Below are 24208 nucleotides of genomic sequence, written 5' to 3' on the forward strand. Positions count from 1 at the left end.
CACACACACACACACACACACACACACACACACACACACATCAATTTCAAACAGATGGTATCGGTATTGGCCAATACTGCACAACCAGGTATAAAGTATCGTATCGGGGCCAAAAAATGGCATCGGCGCAACACAAGTTTTTAAGCAGCAGCTCTAACAGAGAAAAGAAAATTGGTTATAATTCTTATCAGCAGGTCAAAGGTTTAAAACAAAACAGGAGAAAAGGAGGATTGAAAAGTCAACTCACCAGAGATTTCTTCTTCTTCCGGCTTAGGCTGCCCGTCCAATCACTGAAGCGTCTAATACGGTTTTTAATGGAGTCTTTCTTATTGAAAACAAAGTCCTGCCCAGTGTTCTCCTGCTGCTCTGCCTGGTCTTGGTACGGGTCCATATTTGAACCGATGGTATGAGCTTTAGGTCTGCGACAAGGCAAGGTAAAAGAGGAATACTGACGCGGTTCTGTACAGTCTTCCACCAAAGGAACGTCCAGCACAGATGCGAGAGAGGCCCGGTGTGGCCTGCCCAACAGAGGCTGCTGTAGCTGGGAGGACAAGCCACTGGCTGTAGGAAATGTAGCAGCCATCGTGGAGTTCCTGTAAAGCTCTGCATTACATGGTGTAGCAGGTTGTTCTGTAAAGGAGTCAAGCCGATGTGTGGGAGAATGATCCAGTGTCCTGCTGGCAGAACCAAGCTGCTCCTGATCACAGAGCTCTGTCCCAGGGCCCCATGGGGAATCATACCAGGAGCCTTCAGAGCTTAGTGAGCTTCCTTTGCTGGTCCTGGCAGTGGAGGAGGTAGAAGCTGGTGGCGGACCACCCCGATGGCCATCCTGCATACCCACCCTGGAACCAGGTAGGCTTGAAGTGGAAGTAGCCTCCAAATTAGGAGAGAACTTGAGGAGCTGGACCGGACCAGAGGCCTCATCCAGGAGTAAGGGGTTTCCTGAGGAGTTTGTGAACTCCACCCTGAGAGAACCATCTTTTTTAATCACCACTCTTGGACTGCTCTGTTCCTCTAAAACATCCTCCTTGTCCCCATGTCTATTCTGAGAGTGTCCATCAAGCTCAGCCCCATACGGATTCTCTTCATAATCATCTGACAAATGTCGCCTCCGGATTCCGCATCCAGGGGAGCGACGCCAGTGATGTTCAGGGCTGCCACTCGCTCCCTTGCAAACATAGTCGCAGCGTTTGGTCGAGTACGACTGTCTGCTTTTAGGAGGTGACAAACAGCCGTGACCAACACACCTCGCCTTGTACCCAGAGCCAAGTGGGGTGTTTTTCCACCACGTGTGTGCGGAAAGAACTTCTTCTTTGGCTGAGCCAAGTTTCAGTGAATACGGCTTTTGTTTCCTTGAGAAGATGAAGCTTGTGCCTTTCGGAGTATCAATGCTGTACTGGCTTTCTGAATTCCCCATCCTGGACTAGGAAAAAAAAATACAAACAACCCATAAGGCCACCTTTACTAAATTAATAGAAACTCATACAAATCTAAAATTGACATATACACCTGCATGCCATTGAATTATAAGTGAAAAGTGATCTTATTTAGAAACCTCTGTTCAAAAAGCAGCACTTTTTAGATAGTTTCAGGTTAAGTTATTGCTCACATAGTGGTTATTTCTGGACATTTTAATCCTCTTGACGTTAAGTTAATTAAACAAACAACAAATACTTTTCCAAATATTGTCAAGTTATACCTTAGGGTATGTGTTGACATATGACATATGTGGCGAATTGACACATGTGCTCTAGGACAGCAATTTACTGAGTATGAACACAAAAGGTCACATCATACAGACAGAGACTGATTTATAATGAAGTGATTCTGTTCTCGAGTGAATGAGCTTCATGTCTAAAGTGTTCAATGTGCCTTTAAATGAGGTCAGGAAAGAAGTATTTGTACCACATCTGGTCATTTTATAATATTCTTACACAGAGGACCCCTGTGAGACAAACACGTTTCAGGATGTTAAGGTCATTAAATGTGACAATGCACAGGACGACAAGAGCGGTCTTCCAGCCTGCATGGTTTCAGAGACTCAGAGCCTCGATCAGACCCAGATTACATTACCGGACTGCACAACATGAATGGCAGGAACTGCTCTTACATAACAAATGCAGATCAACCCCTTTAGACGACTTTAAGACTTTAAATTAGCTCGCCAAGCAGATTAGGGACAAAGAAGCTGGACATTTGAAGAGCAAGAAGTGTTTGCCATTGCATGCATGCAGATGAATAATTATTGACAAAACGCTTTTAAGACTCACCTCTCTGAAAGCCTTGTTTCACGCTGTAGATGTTACATGTTCCTAATTTCCCAAAATAAACTCATTGCTTGGTTGTGTGGCTCACCTGGAACACAGATGAAGAGGAGGAATTAGTCTTTCTGCTGCACTGTAATTTACTCTGTGTAATGAGCTCTGCGTTTCAAAATGGTGCAGAACTTTAAGAGCAAACCTTAATCCTTTGCTTTTTGCTAAGGACAGTGTTTGGCACTGGCTGTTATACAGGAATACAGAAATCAGCAAAGGAATAAAATTAAGAAAAGGGTAAAACTGGCTTTAAAATGCGTCACAATTGTTTATTTGTAAAAAGAAATCAGGCGGAGCTTCTGAGAAACAGACCATAATGGAGAATTGCATGGAATTTCACCCAGGATAAACTCAGGATAGACTATATGACATAGCTGGCCTGGAAAAATTCAGCCCTTCCCTCTCAATCTAACTCTCCCTCATCATCCATCCAAAGCAAACATATGTTGCATTTTTCCACCTCCCTACACATAAATGACGTCTCTTTTCATCAGGTTTGGGAACGTTTTTCAAAGTCGACTACAGTTTAACCGTCTGTTTATTTTTAAAAGTTGGATTCCTCTCACTTGCTCCGTTTTCTTTTTTTTTTCTCCCCCTTCCACTCAGCAGTGCCAGATTTATCTAAAGCACGATCCAGGACATAGGACGCAAAAAGGAACGATATTTGTGGAGATGCCAAAGTACTTTTCGGCATGTTGAGGAAGCATGAATGTTGTGTGTAACATAAGCCAATTGCACAGACTCATAGTGGTAAGTCTGCTGAGCTTTGAAACACATGAACAGCATGTGTAAGGTTGCAGGGTAAATATACCCCTGCCAGAAGCCCTAAACTTCTGGCTTACATGATCTGCACCACTGCGGTAGGAGTTGAACTGCTTCTGTTTGAATAAACCTTGACTGTTTGGCAGGATTTAAACAGCACTGGCAGAATAAATGGACTGCTGTTTAAAGACTGTACTTCAGATGTGAATCTGGGAAGTAAATTCCACAGTTTTCTGTCCTCAGGTCCTGAAGTTTGAGGACTAGAAATAAGGATGCCTGGATGCTCTGCTTCTGCCGTTGCTTTATCAGAGAGCAGCACCTGATAGTCCAGTGGAAACTTGGCAGCAGACATCAAAGTCGTAGGGAAACTGCCGTTCTTAAAGGTTGCATTTCCAAATTCTCCAGAGTGATGCCTGAGTTTACACCATTGAATAAAGTGAATGTGATTGGTAATTTATCAAGAGGGCGGGTTGGTTGTGGCAGAAGGTTTGCAAGCAAGTTTGGTTTTGGCCGGTTTTCTCTGAAGCATCTTGCTAATCAGTTGGCAACTTAGTGCTAGTAGGTTCCCAATGAGAAATTGCATTGGGACCAAGTAGCACTAAATTGGTGACTTAGAAACGACACTGTCAAGGAATGCTATGGACAGTGGAAACATGCAGGAGGAGGAGAGTTTTGTGTCGGAGGTCGTGAATGAGTCTCCACCATCATACATTTTTTATTTAGAGGAGGAAAGCGGGGACGAAGTTGTTGTGGAAGAGGACGCCTGGGTGGCAGAAGCTTGGTTTGGTGTAGAAGGCTTACAGCCATACATGTTTGAGCCCTTGCCTGGAAACGCTGCCAGTTCTATTAGCTCTATGCTGAAGACACAGATGTCCATCCCCGTGAACACTGGGATGGAACTCAATGGGAATGTAAATTATTCTTATTTCAACCGTTGCGTATATTAGCTGCAAAATATGAATCAAAATGCTATGACCGAAAATATGTGATTGACAGACGACCGTTGATATGTGATTGGCCAAATTTAGGTGTACAGGCTGACGTATAACTAACTGGCCTGCATAAGATAACGGGGGGAAAAAAACAGATATTAAGAGAAGACTTTTTTTTTTTTAAATAGAAATTTTCTAACTTTTGGGACAATATCTTCTGATAAAGAGTACATTTAAATACATGTTTTAGCCAGAATGATTTGACATTTAAATATAACTTCCCTATGACTTTAAGGTCTGGTAATGAACTAGAACCAGCACTCTGTGCTGATCAGGAGATTAACTAAACACTGCTTTCATTCGTTGCGAGTCAAAAGGAGCAGAGACTAAAGTCAAGCAGAACTGATCCTGAAAGAAGGACAAACTATAATTCTGGACCCACTGATTAAAGCCGTGAAACACGAACCAATTTCAGCTTGTTTGAGAGGTTTCAGTGCGAATATCACAGTTTCCTTTATCAATTTAAAGGAAGAAGAGATTTTTTTTCTTACTTAATCTTACATATGTTGTGGAAGTTAAGGCATAAGTGTTCAAAAGAGTGGTCCCCAATTCTATTTGTTGAATGAAGACTGAGCAAGCAGTAGCCTATGACACCAGAAGTCAACATAAAGACTGTTGTTGAACTTGTCACAGCTACTGCCTTCTTAAAGCTCTACTGTTGATGCCTTTCTTATAAAAGTCTTTTCAGCAAGAGCAGGCCAGCGAGTATGAAAGGCCCGAAGGCGTGCCGACACAAAAACCCCTAAGATGCACACGTTTGCCGTCTGCTGCGAATCGAAATAGCGTATTGTGTGACCTCACTGGGAAAAAACAAGACACGTCTTCCTTTTTAGCAGAAAACCACTGCACCCAGCCTTGAATTCACCCTCCCTTGTTCCCTATAGCCCTCTGTTCTCACCAAAAAAGGCTTCCTAAGGGCCATCTGCTTTGGGGCCAAGGGACCACTGCCACCCCAGTGCCCCTCCAGACACCCCGTGACCTGGCATTCTTCTCACATTGCCCCTGGGTGACTCCTACGCAAGCCCTGTGTTTAGTCTGACACTGTGTTTGTCTCCAGACAGGGATGCTGGTAAAGAATGGGCCACACCTAGCTGAGGAATAAACACAGAAGGTGCTTCAAGTGTCATGGATATAACTTTTTTTTTCTGCTTAAAGACCACCTTGTCTTCACTGAGCTTCACCTCATTTACACAAACATGCGCATGACAATGCTAAAGTTGAATAATCTTCGTTTTGCTCCCACCTATTACACAAATCCAGTGTCCCTCTAGTCTTTACTTAAATTAAAGCACCAGTCTAATACAAATAACGCAGGGTGACCTCTATAGTAGTAAAAGCTTCACTAAATAATTTATATCAAAGCGTCAAAGGCAATTAAGATGGTTTGAGATCCTCCTGGGAAGACTAGAAATGTGTTTTATTTAAGAATAAAAAATATAATCAAATAGGGATTTATCAAGGTTACATTTTTACGACACTTTTATTCAAACATAATATCAACCAGAGACAAGACTTGTCTGTTTAAATCAGGAATCAAAGTCTTACTATTTGTTTCAACTTTTTCAAAAGAGTAAAAAGATAATTCTTTTAGTTATTTTTATCATCAGCAAATTTTTTTTTCCATCATTTTAAATTAGCTGATTATTTCACTGTTTCTTCCTTTTCATGAATTGAAGTTTATCTTATCCAAGTCTGTTCTTGTATGTTTAAGCCCCTATATAAAAATGACCTTTCCCCAGACGAGCCATGCTTATATGATCCTGTTTGAGCCAAAGTTTAAACAGTTTTGTAACCAAAATCGAGAATGTTATATTTAGGTTATTTCTTTGAAAAAAAAAATCTGAACTGAAAAGTGCGAGTGAATGATTCTCTATTAGTTTTATGCATTTATGATCTTGCAGAGATACAGCTATTAAGTCACATGTTAGAAGAAGCTGAATCATGCTGCCTTCCTACTGTCAAATTACAGCCCTGTGACTCTTATCACAGAGGCTGCAAAAACAAAATTCTTAAAGTGACAGGGTTGTTTTAACTTTACAACTTGAGAAGAAAAAACCACAACAGGGAAGCAGGAGGTGCAACGCTATGTAACTGAAGCAAAGAATATCCCATCTCCTGCTGTGATTCTGTCATGTGAACAAGAGCCACAAGGCTGTTTACTTACGAGTAGAAATGTCTAACTATGAATCAGTCACTAAAAGCTCATATTATGGTGTAGTAGATTTAGCCAAAGCCACTAAACATCTATTGGAATACTTTTTAAGTGTTTTTCAGTCTTTCCTCATTATGCATTCTGAAGCCTAGTGGCTGGCTACTGACCAAAAGTGACATGGCAGCCCCTAGCAAGAGATTTATACACGTATGCTATGAGGATTGCAGTGAGACGAAGAAACATTTAAAAAATGCATCCATGTATGCAGGATGCCTTGGTGACATGTATTTTTTTTTTTCAAAAACAATGTCCCAGGCCAAAGTCTTTAAATTGTCAAAGCTTCTGTTAGAATGAGCATATTTTTAAAGCAGCATGCTTAAGGATCCACGACAAAGTAGGAATTTTTTTTGTTTTTTACCAGATTTAAATGGGATTCACGGGGAAAAGCATAAAGCATTTCACACCTGTGCACCTGAACAATAGGAAATAACCTCCTCACCTTGACTGTCTCTCTACTCCCACCCAACAGCAGAAACGAAAGGACAGGAAGACGAAATAAAATCTATGAAATGGCTTACCTCTGTGGCACAGGCTTTAATCTAGCAGCTCTTTGAAGAGCTCACAAACTAAAAATCACACTGGTGTTCCCTGGCTTTCAAAGTGGATTTTGTCTACCAGTGCTCAATTGGTCTTAAAGCAGCACACACACACACACAAGCATCTGACTCACACTCACCCAGACACACTGGATGACACGTGGAAACTCCCTCCCGGCTTTGGGGGAGCAACGAATCACAATCCTCCAAGGGTGGCCCTTAGTTACACAGCGCCAGGAGGACAAGACACCAAGAAGTTTTATAGCCTTCATCTATTAGGAATCCACAGCAGAAAAAAAAAAAAAAAAAGCTCCACTGGGTAACTGCTTTCTCTTTTCCATCATCCAGCTTTTCCGTTACCAGGGAGGAGGAGGATGCAGGGTTTGCAACAGTCAAGTTTTCTTTTTCAGGGTGGTTTGTGGCATTCGCGAGACAAGCTGGCGTGTAATGGCTGCAGCATTGCTTGGGAGGGCGCAATGACTGGAGCTCTTGTCTGACCTTAAATACCACAATGACCTCAGGAGGAGGCCAGAGAGGCAGCCAGGGAAAAGGAAATAAAGAGTGTGTGCTTATAAGTGTCCCATGAGTAAGAGTAAGGGAGGGGGGGTTAAAAAAAGACCAGGGAGTGGTTAGAGGTGATCAAGAGTGAGGGTGGTAAAAAAAGGAAATTGTACAGTAAAAATTGGACTCAGAGATATTCCTAATCTTTTTGGATTAAATCTAAGAAAGATTTTTGATCAAAGGCAAATTGCAGAACAGAAAAAAATGCAGAAAATGTTCCAACTGAGACTATAAACCATCAGACCAGCAGCACACACAGATGCATTCATTTGTCTCTGAAAACAATCCCCACAGCATAGAGCAGCCACTACTGTGCCTTTAATCATATATTAATAATTGAACTTAACATTAACTTAATTAATCTAACATTGGAGAAATTTACCTCTGCATTTAAACTAACCAACCCATTGTGTGACGCCCGGGGAGCAGAGTGGGGTTAAGGGTCTTGCTTAGGAACCCAGAGTGCAGGCTGTGGGAATCAAACAGGGTACTTGCAACCTTATTAGAGCACAAGCGTACTGCTCTAACCACTGGACAAACACTCCCCAAAAAATTCACTCTCTGCATTTAACCAATTCCCTTGGGGAGCAGTAGGCTGCCATTGTGCAGTGCCCGGGGAGCATTGTTGGGTTACGGGTCTTGCTCAGGGAGCCAGAGTGGCAGTCTGTGGAAGTGGGGATTGTACTCAGAACCTCTGGATTCCAAACTCAACGCCCTAACCACTAGGCCACCACTCCCCTATATTGTTTGCAGCATCAGACCTGCATTTAGTAACATCTCTCTTCTATCTTTATCTGTTTTTAGAATCTGTTTTAGCGGCCATTGAATTTATTGTGGATTTTACATGTACTACTTGTTGCTCCTCAGTCATTTTTCTCTCTTCTTCGTCCATCGTTTACATCACATTTTGTCCTTCCTGCCTCCAACTCCCGTGTGGCACCACACACTGGCATAGCATAGGTATTACAAACGTATTAAAGGAAAAGTCCGGTCATATTCAGAATTAAAACTTCCGAAAGTATTTTAAATATAAAATTATTACATAGTGTTGATGATAAGTGATAAGTGTTTTTAATGAAGAGTAACTTTTATTTGAATATGCTTTACTGGAGGCATCCATGTTTGTCAAAGAACACTACTGCCACCTACCGGTTTGTGACATCACAGTGTGGTATCGGTTGATGAGCAAGTCCCAATGCTGTATCTGGTGTTTGTCACAACGCGCTATTAGTTTCCATTGATTTTGCTTGTAAAGCAGGGAGAAGAGCGCTAGGTTTACCGCACTGTGACGTCACTGCTGGAAGATGTCAGGAGTGAGGTGTTACTATATTTGGGCAAAAATGGCCGCTCCCAGACTCATTTTTTTGCAATGAAAAATACTTTTAATTTTTTACTGATTAACACTAAATAGATCAAATCACCGTAAACATATTAGTTTTAGGTATAGATAACGATCCATTGATTATTCCTTGTTGACCAGACTTCTTCTTCAAAGCTACGTCAGCCTCAGGCTGCTTTCGTCGACTTTTCATATATTGAAAAGCATCCCAAAGCGCGTCACAAAGCCACGTTTCACCATCAGGAGTCTTTTTTTTAGGAGGATGTGTGGTGATAGACTTTGTTCTTATCTCACCTTTGAACCTTAATAAACATGTTTTTCTGTGTCTAAAATATTACTAATGACAAAATGAAAACTAATTCAATCCACATCAGATTTTTTTTTTGTATTAAAGTTGATTCATTTTTCCTCCAGAGCTCCGAGCTGGCTCATCACATAAACTGTTCCACTAAAATTACACAAGAGGGACCAGAGTCAATTACATATAATCTTTTTGAGCAAAGGCCAATTGCAGCACATAGAAATTAGGAAAAAAAAAATCATATTCTCCAAAGTATTGTGACTAAGACTCCTCTCAGTGGAAATTGACCCACCGCCGTCAGCTTAAAACACACACATGCCTCCATCGTTCTTGGGTTCACATAACTGTGGTAAAGCTGGACCCATCCAGAAAGCCACACTAAAACACAAAACAACATCAGAGCTGGAGAAGTCCGACAAGAAGGCGTTCGCCTGCCAGTGGTTTGTGTCTACTTGAATCAACCTTACAACTGAGAACTGCTTAAGCCTCTGGTCAGTTCCTGAAGCACTGAAATGCTCCCCTCTCTAAAAAAAAAAAAAAAACATCATCTTAAATATGCCTATCTATGTCAGGCTGTAAAAACAGCTGTCGAACAGCATTCAGCCAGCCTGCTGTCAAAAGAAGCATCAGCAGCGTTCACCAGGACTAAACAACATTGTTAACAGCACAATAGTTGTAGTGGCCTAGTCTGGGCTCTTCTCAAAGGCTTTTGTGTTCCCAGGCAGCTTACAGAGCGCTGGTCAACAATGAACTTCAAGCAACTGAGACACATGAAAAACATTCAGACGAAGAGAGAAGTCAGATAGGATGAATATTCATAAAGAGCAGGTGCAAGATCTAATTCCAGCAGGCAAATAGTCTGACCCCCAATTATTATCAATTAAGGCTCCAATAAGCTCTAATCTCCTGAGGTGAATTAAAACGCATTAAAAATAGAACGGATGCAAAAACACACACAAGTTAATTTCAATTCTCATCTCATACTTAGAAATGAAAGCAGCACAGCAATTTAAAGGTTGATTAAAAATACTAAAACAATGCAGATGTGGACTCGTGTCCAAGTAATATAAAGTGAGGAATTTAATGTAAGTGTTTGAGGGCTTTAACACAGGATTCAGGGTCTTTAATCCTTTAGGGCAAGTTACCATTTTTGATCACTTTCATCACATACCCCTTACAAATGGAGCCCCCCGGTCCCTTAGTGACGTCTAGAAGCACAAGATCTATATCCAGCCTTTCAGCATAGATCCTGCTACATGGCTCTACATCTTATTTTGGCATTTGACCAATTAGATGAGCCACAGAATGATATATTACCTACTGTAAATTAGTTAAATTGGGTTAAAAAAAAATCCCAACAAGTCGAGAAAAAAGGTAAGAATTTAATTGAAAAGTTAAAAAGTAAAACAAGTTAATAAGGCTAGCCTATTTAGGTTTATAAACAAAAAAAAATGTAAGTGCCAGTATCAGCATTAATGCCTCTAAGGTTATGTTGTACCAAGTAAAAATGTGTTCCTTTCACTATAGAGTGCACTTTTGTTATACATTCGGGCAAGATGGTGTTTCTTGTTATTACATTGACATTAATTTTTGTCATCAAAATATCCATATTTACCAAGATTTACCAGGATTTTCCTGGATTCCAATAACACTATCAGCTTGAAATGTTGTTTTTCAAAGTATTTCACTGAGCGCCCTATAAAGGGTTAAGAGAATAATGCTTTGAAATACTGCGATGGACTGGCGACCTGTCCAGGGTGTACCCCGTCTCTCACCTATACACAGCTGGAGATAGAGATCAGTACCCCTCGAGACCCCGCCTGGGATAAGCGGGACGGAAAATGGATGGATGCTTTGAAATACTGTCAATTCTCCTCAACATGAGATCTAAAAGACTTCTGATGGCCTGATATTCCCTACTGTAATGATAATGAGACTCAATCCATATCCCCCACACGATGTCTCTAACTTAAAGGTCACCAACACTTCACCATATGCCACCCAACAGAGTGTTATACCATAAACTGCTTTTTAAAGAAAATCTTATTGTAGATTCAACTTCACTGGACTAAATGTTTGGTAATATGGGTGTTAATTTACAAATCTAAATAAAGTATTCCTTATTGGACCCTGCTTTTGTTTCGCACACCACCCTTGTATGTAGGCCTTAGTCCTTGACATGGCCGACCCGGATTCTGATCTGACCTGTGGTCTTTTGCCACATGTCTCCTCATCTTCAAAAAAATAGAAAGTATTTGATCTGCCATTTTCCAGCATGACTGGTCCTGCTGGTTACCAGCGATAATCTGAAACCAACCAGTGACACCAGCTGTAACATTCTGCAAAAGGAAGTTTAAATATCAAAGAGATTAAAATCAGAGAGTAAAGTGATGGAAGAAGCTTTTTACAAGGCAAACGAATTTTCTACATTGTGTTGAGATGTAGGGCTGCAACTAACGATAACAGCAGCAGAGGTGAGTAAAGTACCCAAACATTGTAAACAAGTAAGACTAACACTACTCTAACATTTTTTTTGTATTCAAGTAAAAGTAAAAAAAAAGTATTCGGTAAAGAGGCTGCGTATTGAATAACTGTTGGATAATAACATCAGATTTAATGTTTTAATGTTTAAAACCCTGTTATTACTACTGATCTCTATTTATTCACTGGATTGCTGATTGCCTTAAAAAGTGAAGCCACTGTCCACCATGCTGGTACTCCCACAGAGATGCACAGTAAAAGTTCCTATGTGTGTCGCATTTGGCTGCAAAAACAAGCAGTTTGCCACCTGTGGGAAGTTGTTTCACAATTAATTTCTTAGTCAGTTGATGTAATAACAAAGAAAATCCATATACACACCGATGTATCCTATAGTATAGTATGTAAGGTAACATTAGTCTGGCTATCTCGGACCGACTCGAAGACATTGACTGAGTTAGGTTTGACATTGTGTCTAACTTTAGAAAATAGAAAGTAGAGTAAATAGAGATAATTCATTGTGAAATGTCAATGTAGTCTTCATTAAGTGGATGATGCCGTCGTTCCTGTAGTGTTTGTGGTATTTCTCATTTAAAAAAAACTTACGTCGCATGTTTTATATATATTTGAGAAAAAAAACAACTCAAACATTTGACATATATATGCATGCACAATTCCCAATAGAAAAATACTATAGCATAAACAAACAAGTACTTCTAATTCAGTTTTGATGTGAAATATTGAAATGATATGTAATATGTAATTACCATAACAATGTAATAAATACATATATATCACATGTACATCATCAATTTAGCACTTTTGGTACATCTGTATTATTATGATCCATTAACACATTCATTTTGTTGTGATGTTTTTTTATAATATGGTATATTACATCATTTAGAGATTTCATAGACTTCATAATGACTATGCAATGTGATGCGCCTATTTTTTTATTATAAGTTAAAGTAATCTACTTATGCAGTAAAACAGCAAATGTGTGTCAAAGTGATGAATTTATCGTTATTTTAAAAGTCTTAAGTCTCCCTGAAAATAGCGCCCATATTGTTTATATTGATACCGGTCTAACTAGGGAGCACCAATATAGCGGTCGGTGGCTTCACTTCACACCGTACTACCAATGGGCCATCAGCAATGTAGTGAATAAATGTAGTGGATGCTCATTGGAGAAGGACCAGAGGGAAATTTTGGAAATCTTGCTGGTATTTAAGAAATCTATAGCAGTCTGAAATTGGGATATGGAAGGTCACATTTTTCCCCCCAATCTTGGAGATCAGCCACAGAGTTCAATGCTACGCATCTCTTTTGACCATATTAGACAAATACAGTGTATTATTTTTATTGCCGCTGACTGGAAGCCAAATAGAAGAAACCTGTTTAGGGACTGCTCAGCACCTCATCTGATTTTAATAACTCCAGTAAGACATTCATCCCTTTAATGCGGTGTTGCAGACATCTTAACCTTTTGAGTAAATTATCCCTTTTATGCAAAACACATTCATCAAGTTGCATTTAATCTCAGGCCGATCGCCTGTGATAATCTATCTCTGATGAAAAACTCATACGGAAGCAGCGCTCGCTCATGAGTGCAGTCTGACAGATGGGGCAGTCGGAGGAAGAAATATGACTCCTTGCTCGCCTCTCCAATATTTCAACTGCTCTCTCATAAGCAGCATGATGGAGCCAGGCTCGTGGCTGGAGGCCGTTTACGGTTTGATGCCACTGATTACTGTTGCTCGCTGGGGACTCTGTTTGGGCAGCAATTTGTGGGCAAAATATCCACCGGAAAGAAATAACTAGATCTTAATTGCTTAATATTAGCAGCAATTAGTAGAGTGCCTCACAAAGAAGAATGGTTGGAAGAAAGATCAACGTGTCTGAAGAAGAATTAGAAATTAGCTGGATGGAGGAGGTGGGGGTGAGAGAGAAACAGGGAGGGAGGGACAGATGGAATTTACTTAAGCGGGGATGCTCTGAATCGGGGTGAAAGGTCAAAGCTTTTGTTTCACACAAGGCTCCACCCTAAAATCTATTCCTATCCTATGTTATTGACAATTCAACTAGTGGGATTCAGAGTGTCGAAGAATCCAAGCACTTTAGGATGACTTATCTCCCATGATCCTGAGATCATTTGAAAGGTTATCACCTCCACAGTCACATCGACAGTCTGTCCTAAATTGTGAAATCTGAACATCCATGTTCTCGTCACACAAGTCAGCTCACAAGAAATCGACTGTTAAAAAGCTGCTTCTTCACACGCAGACATGAACAAGGTGCAAGGGGTAGAAATCCAGCATGAGATATGAGGCGTTATAACACCGACTCTGGGTGTCCTCAAGAGGGTGTCGGTGTCCATCTGCCGTTTCACACCAGCGCTTTGGAACAGTCTTCAGATCCCTGGGTTTATTTCTTACATTATGTTGTGTTACAGCCACAAACATGAATGTATTTTTGTTGCATTTGACATGATAGATCAGTATATAGAAGCGTATGTGGAAGGTTGTGAAGGATTGTTGTTTTGCAAATAAAAATCCAAACTGACAGGCATTTGTATTCAGTTTTCATGAAGACAATAATATGCAGAACCAATTAGAGATGAAATGTCCTTGCGGCATTGCTGATTTGGTGCTTCTTAGCTAAACAGTGGGTGTCTTGAATATAAACATGAACTAATCTAAACCATTTTCCCTCTTTGAAGGGTTCTTGCGGCTTTCACCATCTCTTAAGCGTAGGTACACTGTACGATTTTTTGCCCTTTTGGGGTCGATTCTCCAGTCATGCGAGACTTTTTTTTTTTTTAGATAGGGCTGAGTTTCAGTCTCGTCGTGCGTCCTGCGCTGTTTAGTAAGCCGGGGGTAATGAGGGGCGATCAGCCTCTAACGTCCACCTCTTGATCAGGAATCGTGAGGTTGGGAGAAAGAAAAAAACAGCTCTGCTGTTAAAGCAGAGCTTCGAGCGTCTACAAGCCGATTTACCAGAACCTCAAGCACTACGCATGTGCAAACAAGGGTATTCTTCTTCTTCTTCCAGATTGATTAGTCCGGCTAGCGTCATCTCTTCGCGCTCAGTCCGACGTGTGGTTTTTGGAAGTGCAGTGTGAGCAGCTAGGTTGCATCAGAGAATGGGCCGTACACTGTGAGAACATATATCGTGAGTTGTGAACTTTTAAACCATGTGGTTTCATTGTACAGTTTTAGATGAAGCTGCATGCAACGATTGAAAATATCACAAAGCGTATGCCCGGCTTTATTAGTTTCCTTCCAGCATTGTCCAACACTTGGCTCCATCTATCTCTCTACCAGCTAGACTATTAAAACAAGAATTCAAAGAGCCTGTTTTCCTATTGCTATAGTGTCATCAGGATGGCTCATCAGTTTCTCTGTGAATCAAACATGTTAATGGACAGATGAAGGTCATTTTGACGCTTTTAGCGGTTAAAGGACAAAATAAAGAATTAAACCTTTCCAAAGCTGCAATACCTGATTATTCATCTAAAAATTTTACAGGGCAGCAGGAGTCCTACCAACAAATCTCTAGTTCCAGTCTTTATCCAGCAGAGCAATACAGAAAAAACCTGGTGGAAAAGGGGACAAGCACTAAAATGAATGGCAGACTGTTCAAATATGTAAAGAGTCTGAGGGTCAGATAAGAGACCTGAGAGTTGAGGGGTGGAGGCATGGCCAAAGATGATGGCGTGAAGCACCACGGCTTATTCCTTCAAAGAAATAGTAGATATAAGCAATTATCTCACACATGATAAGAGCCCAAGGAAGAAAAGTTCCTTTAAGACAGAGGAAGGGGAAAGTATAAGAGATACCCTTCAGGAAGGGCGGTCCTAATCTGTCATCGTAAATAAGGCAAAAACTTTATAAAACTAACTTTTTTGCTGAGTTAAACCATGACTTTGCACTGTGCTTATCCAAGCATGCAACATCTGCATTAAACTCATTAGCATACTCCATTGTCTCTACTGGAATTGACTGCTGCTGTCCTTTGTGTGCAGCAGGATAATCGGTCTCACGCCATGTGGTGTGAGTGATTAATGGTCTCAGCCCAGAGCTCACTCACTCATTATCCTAGCAACATTCACCATAGTGTAACTTGGCGGTCCTGTGAGACACTCCGTTCACCCTCTGGGGTGATCTATCAAAGATTACTGACCCCTGCGATGAAAAAAAGGGAAAGAAATCAAATTATCTGAAGCTGGATGTCACAGAACCAGCAGAGATTTCCTGTGGATTTGGAAACAGGTTGACATCTGTCAAAAAACCTTTCAGTTAATCAATCAATCATGAAAATTGTACTGAGGGAGAATGACTCAATTTAAAAGATTTAAAAGTTAAAAAGAGAGACACTAAGTGTGACGTGGAGTGATGTGAGCTCAATCTGGCATGGAGTTGGGGGGCACAGCTCCACCAACGGGTACTGGGGCCAAAAACCATCTCAGTCTCAGCAGACATGGAAACATAAATGTAAAGCTGTTATAACCTGAAGCAGGGGAGGGCCAGTCATCTGCTTCCAGACACTCTGTGAGTGCATGAGTGTGTATGTGTGTTGGGGTGGGGGGTAAGCTCCATCTATCACTGCCACAGGCATGCATTAACATTCTTGAGGAGCTCTGACGCCAAATTGCTCTTGCAGCCTCCCCTACTCTGGACACCCCTTCTACCACTTGCAAGGGATAGACCTTTTAGCCAAAACATGTAAGCATTGCCAGAGCTGGTGAATCACCAATGTGTGTTTCAGGCTCTTAGAGTTAACTTCATCTTCCTAATCCAAACTGAGCCATATGTTCACGCCATAGCCTAGTAGCTGTAAAAACTGGCAGCCGCTCAACTTTTATGGCCCATTAAAGGCCAAATTGTAGATCACAGTCAGGCCAAACACTGCATTCATCACTCAGGTCTCTTTGATCGACGTACAGCACAAGTATTTGACCTTAGGAGTGATTCATAGATGGAAAATGAAAATACATCCAACAAGCAAGTTAAAGCCACTCACCGCAGTTTATACATCACAGCCACGTCTGCTTAAAGACTATAACCATGACAACCTGACGGGAAGACCCCATTATGGTGCTTTAAGTGCATTAGTGGTGCTCTGACCAGCCTGGGCCTGTCTCATTGGTTTGTGGTCAAGGTCAGAACAAAAGGAAAAACTGTTAGCTCTTCTTCCACCATATTTGACAAGTCAGATCCAGTTAAGTTCTGAGAGTTGGATTCCCAATGAGAACACATTCAGAGGGCACGTGTGAGGCATTTGAGCTAAATCAACTCTTTCTTTTTGTGGTAAACTTAGCTCAACATGCCATCCATAATCTGTTTTGCTTTTTAATCCAGTCATTTTCAAAGCAAAGCATGAAATGTCCATTGCTAACAACCTAGACTGTACTTTCTTAATAGATTAGATTGAGGAAAATATCTACAAAACTCCAAAAATATGTTTCTAATAAGCTAATTGGGAAATTTCTTAAAAGAAGAATACATTGGATTACTTAAAGACTCTTTAGCCTCATTAGGCCCAGGCAAATGGCTACCAAGTGTCTATGGAGTTCTGAGCATCAAATTGTGGAGCCATATTGGGGACCGCCCTACACAGATCCACCCAATCCTCTTCTACATAAAGCATTTTCAGGTGATATTGGCTTTATTCAATTAGTTACCACCCACATGAATGCTTTTATACAGTCGGCATGTAAATGTCTGTAACATGTATGGATCCAAAATGAGCATATTGAACCAGTGCAGCTACAAATAACATCGCAGTTCAGAGACAACGAGAAAATCTTATTGCCTTTTTCAATGTCAAGCTTCTCAGATAGGCTAGCTTTATCGTATTGATGCAGACGACCTGGTTTCTGAGCCAAAACCAGGCTTTAGCCTTGATGATGTCACCAGTGCAGCAGATATCAGGAAAGGGAACAATGAAGAGCAACATGGAAGAAAGCCAGGGCATAGTCAGCGTGCTTTTTTGTTTCGCTCTTTTGTCCGCTGGATCTCTCTTACCAGTGCTGTTCGATGTTTATCGAATGTAAACAGTTGTTTGGCTTGTTATATCAGACGTGACTGGCGCTGTGTTGTGACATACGTTTGTTGCGTTCAAGGGCATCATGTAAAGTAGCGGGTCAACCCGGGCCTGATGTTCCAACTGTATGCCAATATGAGCCGAGCCGTTTAAAGGCGATATTATTCCGTGTCACTTGCCAAGTCATTTGACTCGGGTGGAAATGGGTCAGTGGGCTGTTCTCACTGCCAATAAAACCAGATTGTTCATTATTTTAAACTGTTTTTTAGCCAGTGGGTATAGCTAACAGGGAGGCTAAAACAGATATCGGGGGGGGGGACAGAAAAAAAAATTATTTATTAATTACTTATTTTCTAAGTATTTATTTTTGTGCATGTTATAATATTTTTCTCTGTTTTATTCTTCCTTTGTTTTTTTTTTACCCTATTTATTTCTTCAATGCTATTTATTTCTGCCTGTCGTTTTTACATTTCTGTCTGCATTTCTGCCTCATTATGCAAATGAGGAGGGGTGTGTCTTAGAGGGCCAACTTTCACCCATTGGTTGGCGGCCCATCTTCTTAACTCACAGAGCTCAGAGTATTAAGTTAAAAATTCTCTTTATGGCAGAGCTGGTCCGCTACAGGCCGGTCCTGTCTGCATGTGATTCAAATAAAGTACAATAAGTATATGCCACTTTATTTCTATTTAAGATTTATGTATTGCTACCCTGCAGCAAGAAGTTCCTGGGTTGATTCCCAGCCTGAAGTCTTTCTGCATGAAGTTTGCATACTCTTCCTCTGAATATGTGGATTTCAGCCCAAAACCTGTCTGTTAGGTTAATTAGAATCTCTAAATTCCCTTTGGGTGTGAGCATGGCTGTATGTCGACCCTGGCGACCTGTAGAGGGTGTGTCCAGGGCCTTTTGTCGTTAAAAATACTGGGGATAGGCAGAAGATGGCTGTTTGGAGTTATAAGCGAGACAAGATTAACAAAAAGTGTAAAAAAGAAATCTGCTGAAAAATCTCACATAAATGTCTCACATGAAGTCCCAGACAAATATGAGCTCAGATGCATGTTCAGTATCATCAAAGCACCAACACTGTTTGAAACAAACGTCACAGAACCAGTGAGGCACATACACAGGAAAGCTCTCTCACAGATCCATTCCCACAGCCACAGGTGTGGCTGCATATTACCTCCAGATTCATGGTCTGAAGATTCAAAGTAATCACAGTCATTTGAATATTATTCAAGCCTTTGCAAGTAAAAGCTATTTGCCTGAAACTCCAGGGTAAAAATAAATGCATTCACTGCACTGGAAAAATTATCTAAAAATAAGTTAAAATTTCCTAAATTATGTGTATTTACCCTTAATTTGAGTAGGCCAATGGAATTGACAATGGAATGAGTATTTGTACTTACTAAAATAAGATTGCGCAATTGGGTTTTCCTATTTTAAGTGTAAATTGTCTTGTTCCATTGGCAAAATGTCTCTTTTACCTCCTTAATCCAAGAAAAAATGCACTTATTTTAAGACAAAATTACTTATCTAGATTTCGATTTCCAGTGTGTAAACTTTCTGGCAATAGCTGTTCAGGCTACAGCAGTAAACTGGTATAAAAAAAAATCTTCAGTTAAGGATTATCTAGTTGCACGGATACTTATTTGTTTCTATACTTTTCTTCTAATTCCAAAGCTCGTGTACAAACCAACCTTCTGTCACCAAAACTGGGCAAAAAGCAACCTAGCACATGTTTATTAGGCCACAAGAACTTTTAAATTGATTGGAAACAGATCTTGAATGCTTACTACTCAGAAAAGCAGTAATAACATAGATAACTCACAGAAAGTAAATAAGGTAATATCAGCTATCAGGTCCAACTTATCGCACAAGATGATCTGGCGGTTGTTGCTGACCTATAATCCTCAACAGGTGCAAAACAAAGATGTCAAACTTACTCCAGGGGTAAAGTTAAACACACACACACACAAAACAAAGACTGACCTGTGCAACCAGTTTTAGCATTCACAAAGATGAACACCCACACAAGCTCATTTGGTTGCTGCTGAGAAGTCACAGGCAAATCACTGAGAAAACAAACCCCTTTGTGTGACTCTGCACCTCCTTTGACTGAAGAATGTGCTTTAATACATGGCATGATAAAACAGAAACAAGCCGGAGCGGGCACCGGATGCCATCTCAACTGAGGGCATGAGCGGGGAGCAGCTGTGTCACATGTGCAGCTCTTTTACAGACGTGTTTAAAGTAAGCCCTCTGCCAAACTCACTATTATCCCTTCTACACAGAAAGGCTCAAGAAATTCAATGAGGATCACGCTCATAATACAGCTGTCACGCACAGTGTGTAGGAAGCAACTTTTCACACGATTACAGACAATAAATCAGCGACATGTTTCAGCTGACAGTTTCTCTGTTGTGGCTTTGAAATATTACAGGCCAGTCCTAAATCTTTATTAATTAAGAAGGAAATTCCTAGAGTAATTGAGTTACTGCTTACAGGCAGATGTGAGAGGGAGGCAGGGTCCCACGGGATGGGATGGGGGGGTAGACAGGCAGATGCTTGGACCAGTAAAAGGTCTCACTTTTCCATTACCAGAGGACAAGGGTGGCATTTATTCACAGGCCTCTCCTCATGAGCAGGGATGGCCTTAGAGGAAACGGAGAAAGATACATGACCGCCGGGGTCAAAGCTAACCACAAACCCCCTACTGTTTCTCTCATTGTCACTGTTATACAGTAACTGGCTCAAACACAAAAATCCTTAAAAGAAAGCGAAGAAACACATGCTTTAAGTACAAAAAGAATTTTGGGTTTGGTAAATAATCTGAATCCTAAGCGACTGAGATAATTTATGTTGACAAGTCTAACCCACTTTAAAAGTCAGTAATGTCTACAGACATATAATAGTCTAAACAATCCGACTTGATCCGACATGTCAGTCTGCAAAGCTTTTTTGTGTCAGACTACATCAAAGAGGAGTTGGTGTATAGCTGCACACAGCACAGAAAACACAACTCTGTGTTTCATTGAGTCGGTTTGCAAAATACACAGATCGGCAAATGGACTGTTTGAGTTTCAGAAGAAGCACATTTTTAATGGGAATGTTTTGAATGGTTACTACACAGATCATTTATGAAGGAAACATGGCTAACGCTGTGGAAGTAATCAGAGGTTTGACAGAAACATGCATTCTCTTTAATGGATCCTTCCTGACCAGGATTATGAAACAGTTCTTGAATTTAAGGCAAAATATTGCATTAAATAACCATCTAAATATTAAAGTTGTAGGGAAGTGGCTGTTCCAATGGTTGCAGTTCCAAATTCTCGTGAGTGGTGTCCGACTTTACACGAGAGAATAAAGTGAATGTGATTGGTCGATTATCAGGGAGGAGGGATTGTTGTGGCAGAAGGTTCGCAGGCCTATTTGGTAGAGTCTCGGACCAGTAAGCAACTTAGTGCTAGTAGGTTCCCAATGACAAATTCCATTGGGACCAAGTTGCACTAAATTGGTGACTTAGAAACGACACTGTCAAGGAACGCTATGGACAGAGCAAACATGCAAGAGGAGTAGTGTGTTGTGTTGCAGGTCGTGGATGAGTCTCCTCCGTCATACGTTTTTTATTTAGAGGAGGAAAGCGGGGATGAAGATGTTGTGGAAGAGGACGCCAGGGCGGCAGAAGCTTGGTTTGGTGTAGTAGGCTTACAGCCGTACATGTTTGAGCCCTTGCCTCGTAACACTGCCAGTTCTGTTAGTTCTACGCCTGCTAAAGACACAGACATCCATTAGAGCCCTGCATTCCCTTAGGACCCAACGCAAAGCAGTGCGGTGCGGGACAAATATTGAAAGCTCCATTGAGAAGCAGCATTTCTGGTGCAGGCAGTAGGGAGAGCGCACAATGCGGGTGCGGGTTGGAGCGGTGATAAGCGGCAGTCCCACGAACTAAAAACGTGATTTAAAATGTAAAATAAAGTAATAAATTCTTAGTCTATGTCTATCATATATATACACATCACGATGTGCTGGATATTGCAGCTCGTGTCACCTAATATTCCTTCCTGTATTTTAATCATGTAAAGCACTTTGCATTGTCTTTGTACTGAATTGTGCTATACAAATAAATTTGCCTTGCCTTGCCTTGCGTAATGCACCATACGGTGAAGAATCGGCCAGTAATGTGCTCAGCTAAGAAAAGTGTGTTTAATTCCTCAAAGTAAGTGTGTTTAATTCCTCAAACTAATGAATAATAATTGCCTTTAGCAGTAGACGAACGTCGGAATCATGCGGGAATAGCGAGCGGGAGCGGGACAAACTATTACAGGTGTGGGCGGGAGCGGGACTGAAAATCATAATTCTTTGCGGGAGCGGGACTGAACACTGCGCCCATCCCCGTGTACACTGGGACGGAACTCAATGGTAAATTATTCCTATTTCAACCGTTGCGTATATTAGCTGAATCAAGATGCTATGACCGAAAAAAATGTGATTGACAGGTTACCTTTGATATATGATTGGCTGAATTTAGGTGTTCAGGCTGACGTATAACTAACTTGCCTGCATAAGATCATGGAAAAAAAAAGAAAAAGAACAAAAAGATTTTTTTTTAAACATCGAAACTTTCTAACTTTTTGGACAATATGTTCTGATAAAGAGTACATTTATATACATGTTTAAGCCATAGACATTTAAATATGCCTTCCCTTCAACTTTATGGCCGCAAGCCTTAACTGCAGGTGAACACTTTGCTTATATTATCTTAGGTGGACATTGAATCAGCCACTGATGCACAATTTGGCATCACAGATCAACATTTTATGCTTCATTACATAATTCTTAGGTTCTCACAGCAAAATGATTGCAGTTCTTATGTGTGACAACCCAATTAAAACTATGAAAAGCTGCCAAAATCCTGACATTTGCCCTTACATATGAATATATTAGCCAGGAACAAGAACTCCCACGGCTAAGCTTACAGCGCAGTTTGTCAAGAGGCCAAGATGTTAGACAGATTGATATGGATGACGGTCGGAAAGAGTAAGCAAAATCTTCCAGCTTGTTAAAATATTTCCCTGTGGCAAAGTATGATAGCATGGTTGGCAAAAGCATCAGACATGCCTGGGACCAAACATGAACATGTAGAGAAGCATTTACAGCATCACTTTTAGGGAAGCTTCCCACGAATAAACGGCCTAATTTGTTTTGGGTCACATTTAAATTCCAGTTGAGTGTGTAAGACAATGAAAAAAAAAAGACTGGAAAGTGTTTAAATCTTATTTCCTGACCATATTAATCACAGAGCGGAGAGGAAAATGATACATGAGCGTAATAACACAACATGACAGGGTAAGTCAGGCTTCCTCCTCCTAATAATCATTTTACGGATCAGGAAAAACCCAGTTCCTGGTGGTCTCAACGTTGTTATTATCAGCTTAAAGACTGGCCTGCTAAGTTGAACCAACTCCCTGTAAAATATATGCATCAGTGGGTTTTTTCATAAGACCAATGCAAACACAAGAGAAAATGGTTTTCAAAATGAGCTCAAATTTGTATCCAGTTATATTGAGGAAAAAAGCAAACCTCCAATAAAAACAAACATGTTAAAAAGAGAAAAGCAAACCACCTGAAGACAGATAAATGAAATCATGCCTTTGTAGTTGTGGTTTGTATTGACAGTGAAGATTAATTGCTGTAACTCGGATGCCGAAGCGTATCCGCTTCAAGTCATTGGGTTGAGTGACACAACATCCCTCACCCATTAGTCAGTAGTCAGGGCGAGACCTTAAGAGGCAGAGAAGAAATGATTTCACCCTCTAAAGGGGGAAATGATTTTGAGCGAATGACATCATTGCTGTGCATCAGATTCTGTCAAAGCCAAGGTGAATATCAAGGACTTCCCAGGAGCTGATCATGTGTCTATGAAATGCTAGAAAGATTCCTATATGGAGCTGAAATAATGGAAATAAAAACTGAAGATTAGGATTTTAAGCAAAATATACAAACAATTCAGAGTGGTCATTCTTAACTAATAAAGAATAAAAGCCATGCAAGAAAATCCCTTTCATAAAGCTACTAACGGTCAAAATTATAATTTTTTTTTACCAATAAAAATGGGGTGTTTTGTAGCTGTCATGTAAGGTCTTATAGGAAATAGAAAGGAAAGAGAACACTGTGAAAATCTCTGAAAAGCACAGCCTCAACTAAAAGATAATATCAGTTTTCTGGTGCTTTAAACTAGAGCTGAAACAATTAATCGGATTAATCATGATTAATTGATTACTGAAATAATCATCACTTAATTTAATGACCGATTAATTGTTGACTGGAGTAAAGAGAATCGTAAACATGCCTTAAGCTGGCAGATCGACCAGCTTAGAGCAGCAATTATATAAAAATTTTAAAACTATATATAGAAATATTTTGCATGTAAGATGCTGCTCGACAAGGCACAACAACCGTTCTTGATACAGATCGCTATGATCCCTCCACTGATACTGTTTATCAGTGCCTAAAATAACTTAAAATGTTGAAACCTGCTGTCAAAATATGTTTGCTTTTATTTTTTCTGATGTTTTCAGTTTGAGCCACATATAAAATGCTCACATCATGCAGGCATCCCCAAAGTCAGTTATTGTTGGCCTCTGTCCTTCAGATTTTAAAGGTTTCT

At 40.5% G+C, this 24208-nt stretch overlaps 1 protein-coding gene across 5 annotated transcripts in view; it reads right to left on the reverse strand.

The window, feature by feature from the left end:
* Positions 1-24208, reverse strand: part of tiam2 (T-cell lymphoma invasion and metastasis 2) — a 137696-nt gene that overhangs the window by 68553 nt on the left and 44935 nt on the right. For 2 of the 5 annotated variants that reach the window (XM_015396600.1, XM_015396585.1), the window contains exons 2-3: positions 2271-2355; positions 248-1423 (exon numbers count right to left, since the gene is read on the reverse strand). In XM_015396600.1, coding sequence (XP_015252086.1) covers positions 248-1417 — 1170 coding nt within the window. In that variant the 5' untranslated portion in view covers positions 1418-1423; positions 2271-2355. The other 3 variants (XM_015396615.1, XM_015396608.1, XM_015396593.1) reach the window with 3 other exon arrangements.

Source organism: Cyprinodon variegatus, unplaced genomic scaffold, assembly GCF_000732505.1.
Source record: "Cyprinodon variegatus isolate N-32 unplaced genomic scaffold, C_variegatus-1.0 Scaffold27, whole genome shotgun sequence".
NCBI classification, from domain to species: Eukaryota; Metazoa; Chordata; class Actinopteri; order Cyprinodontiformes; family Cyprinodontidae; genus Cyprinodon; species Cyprinodon variegatus.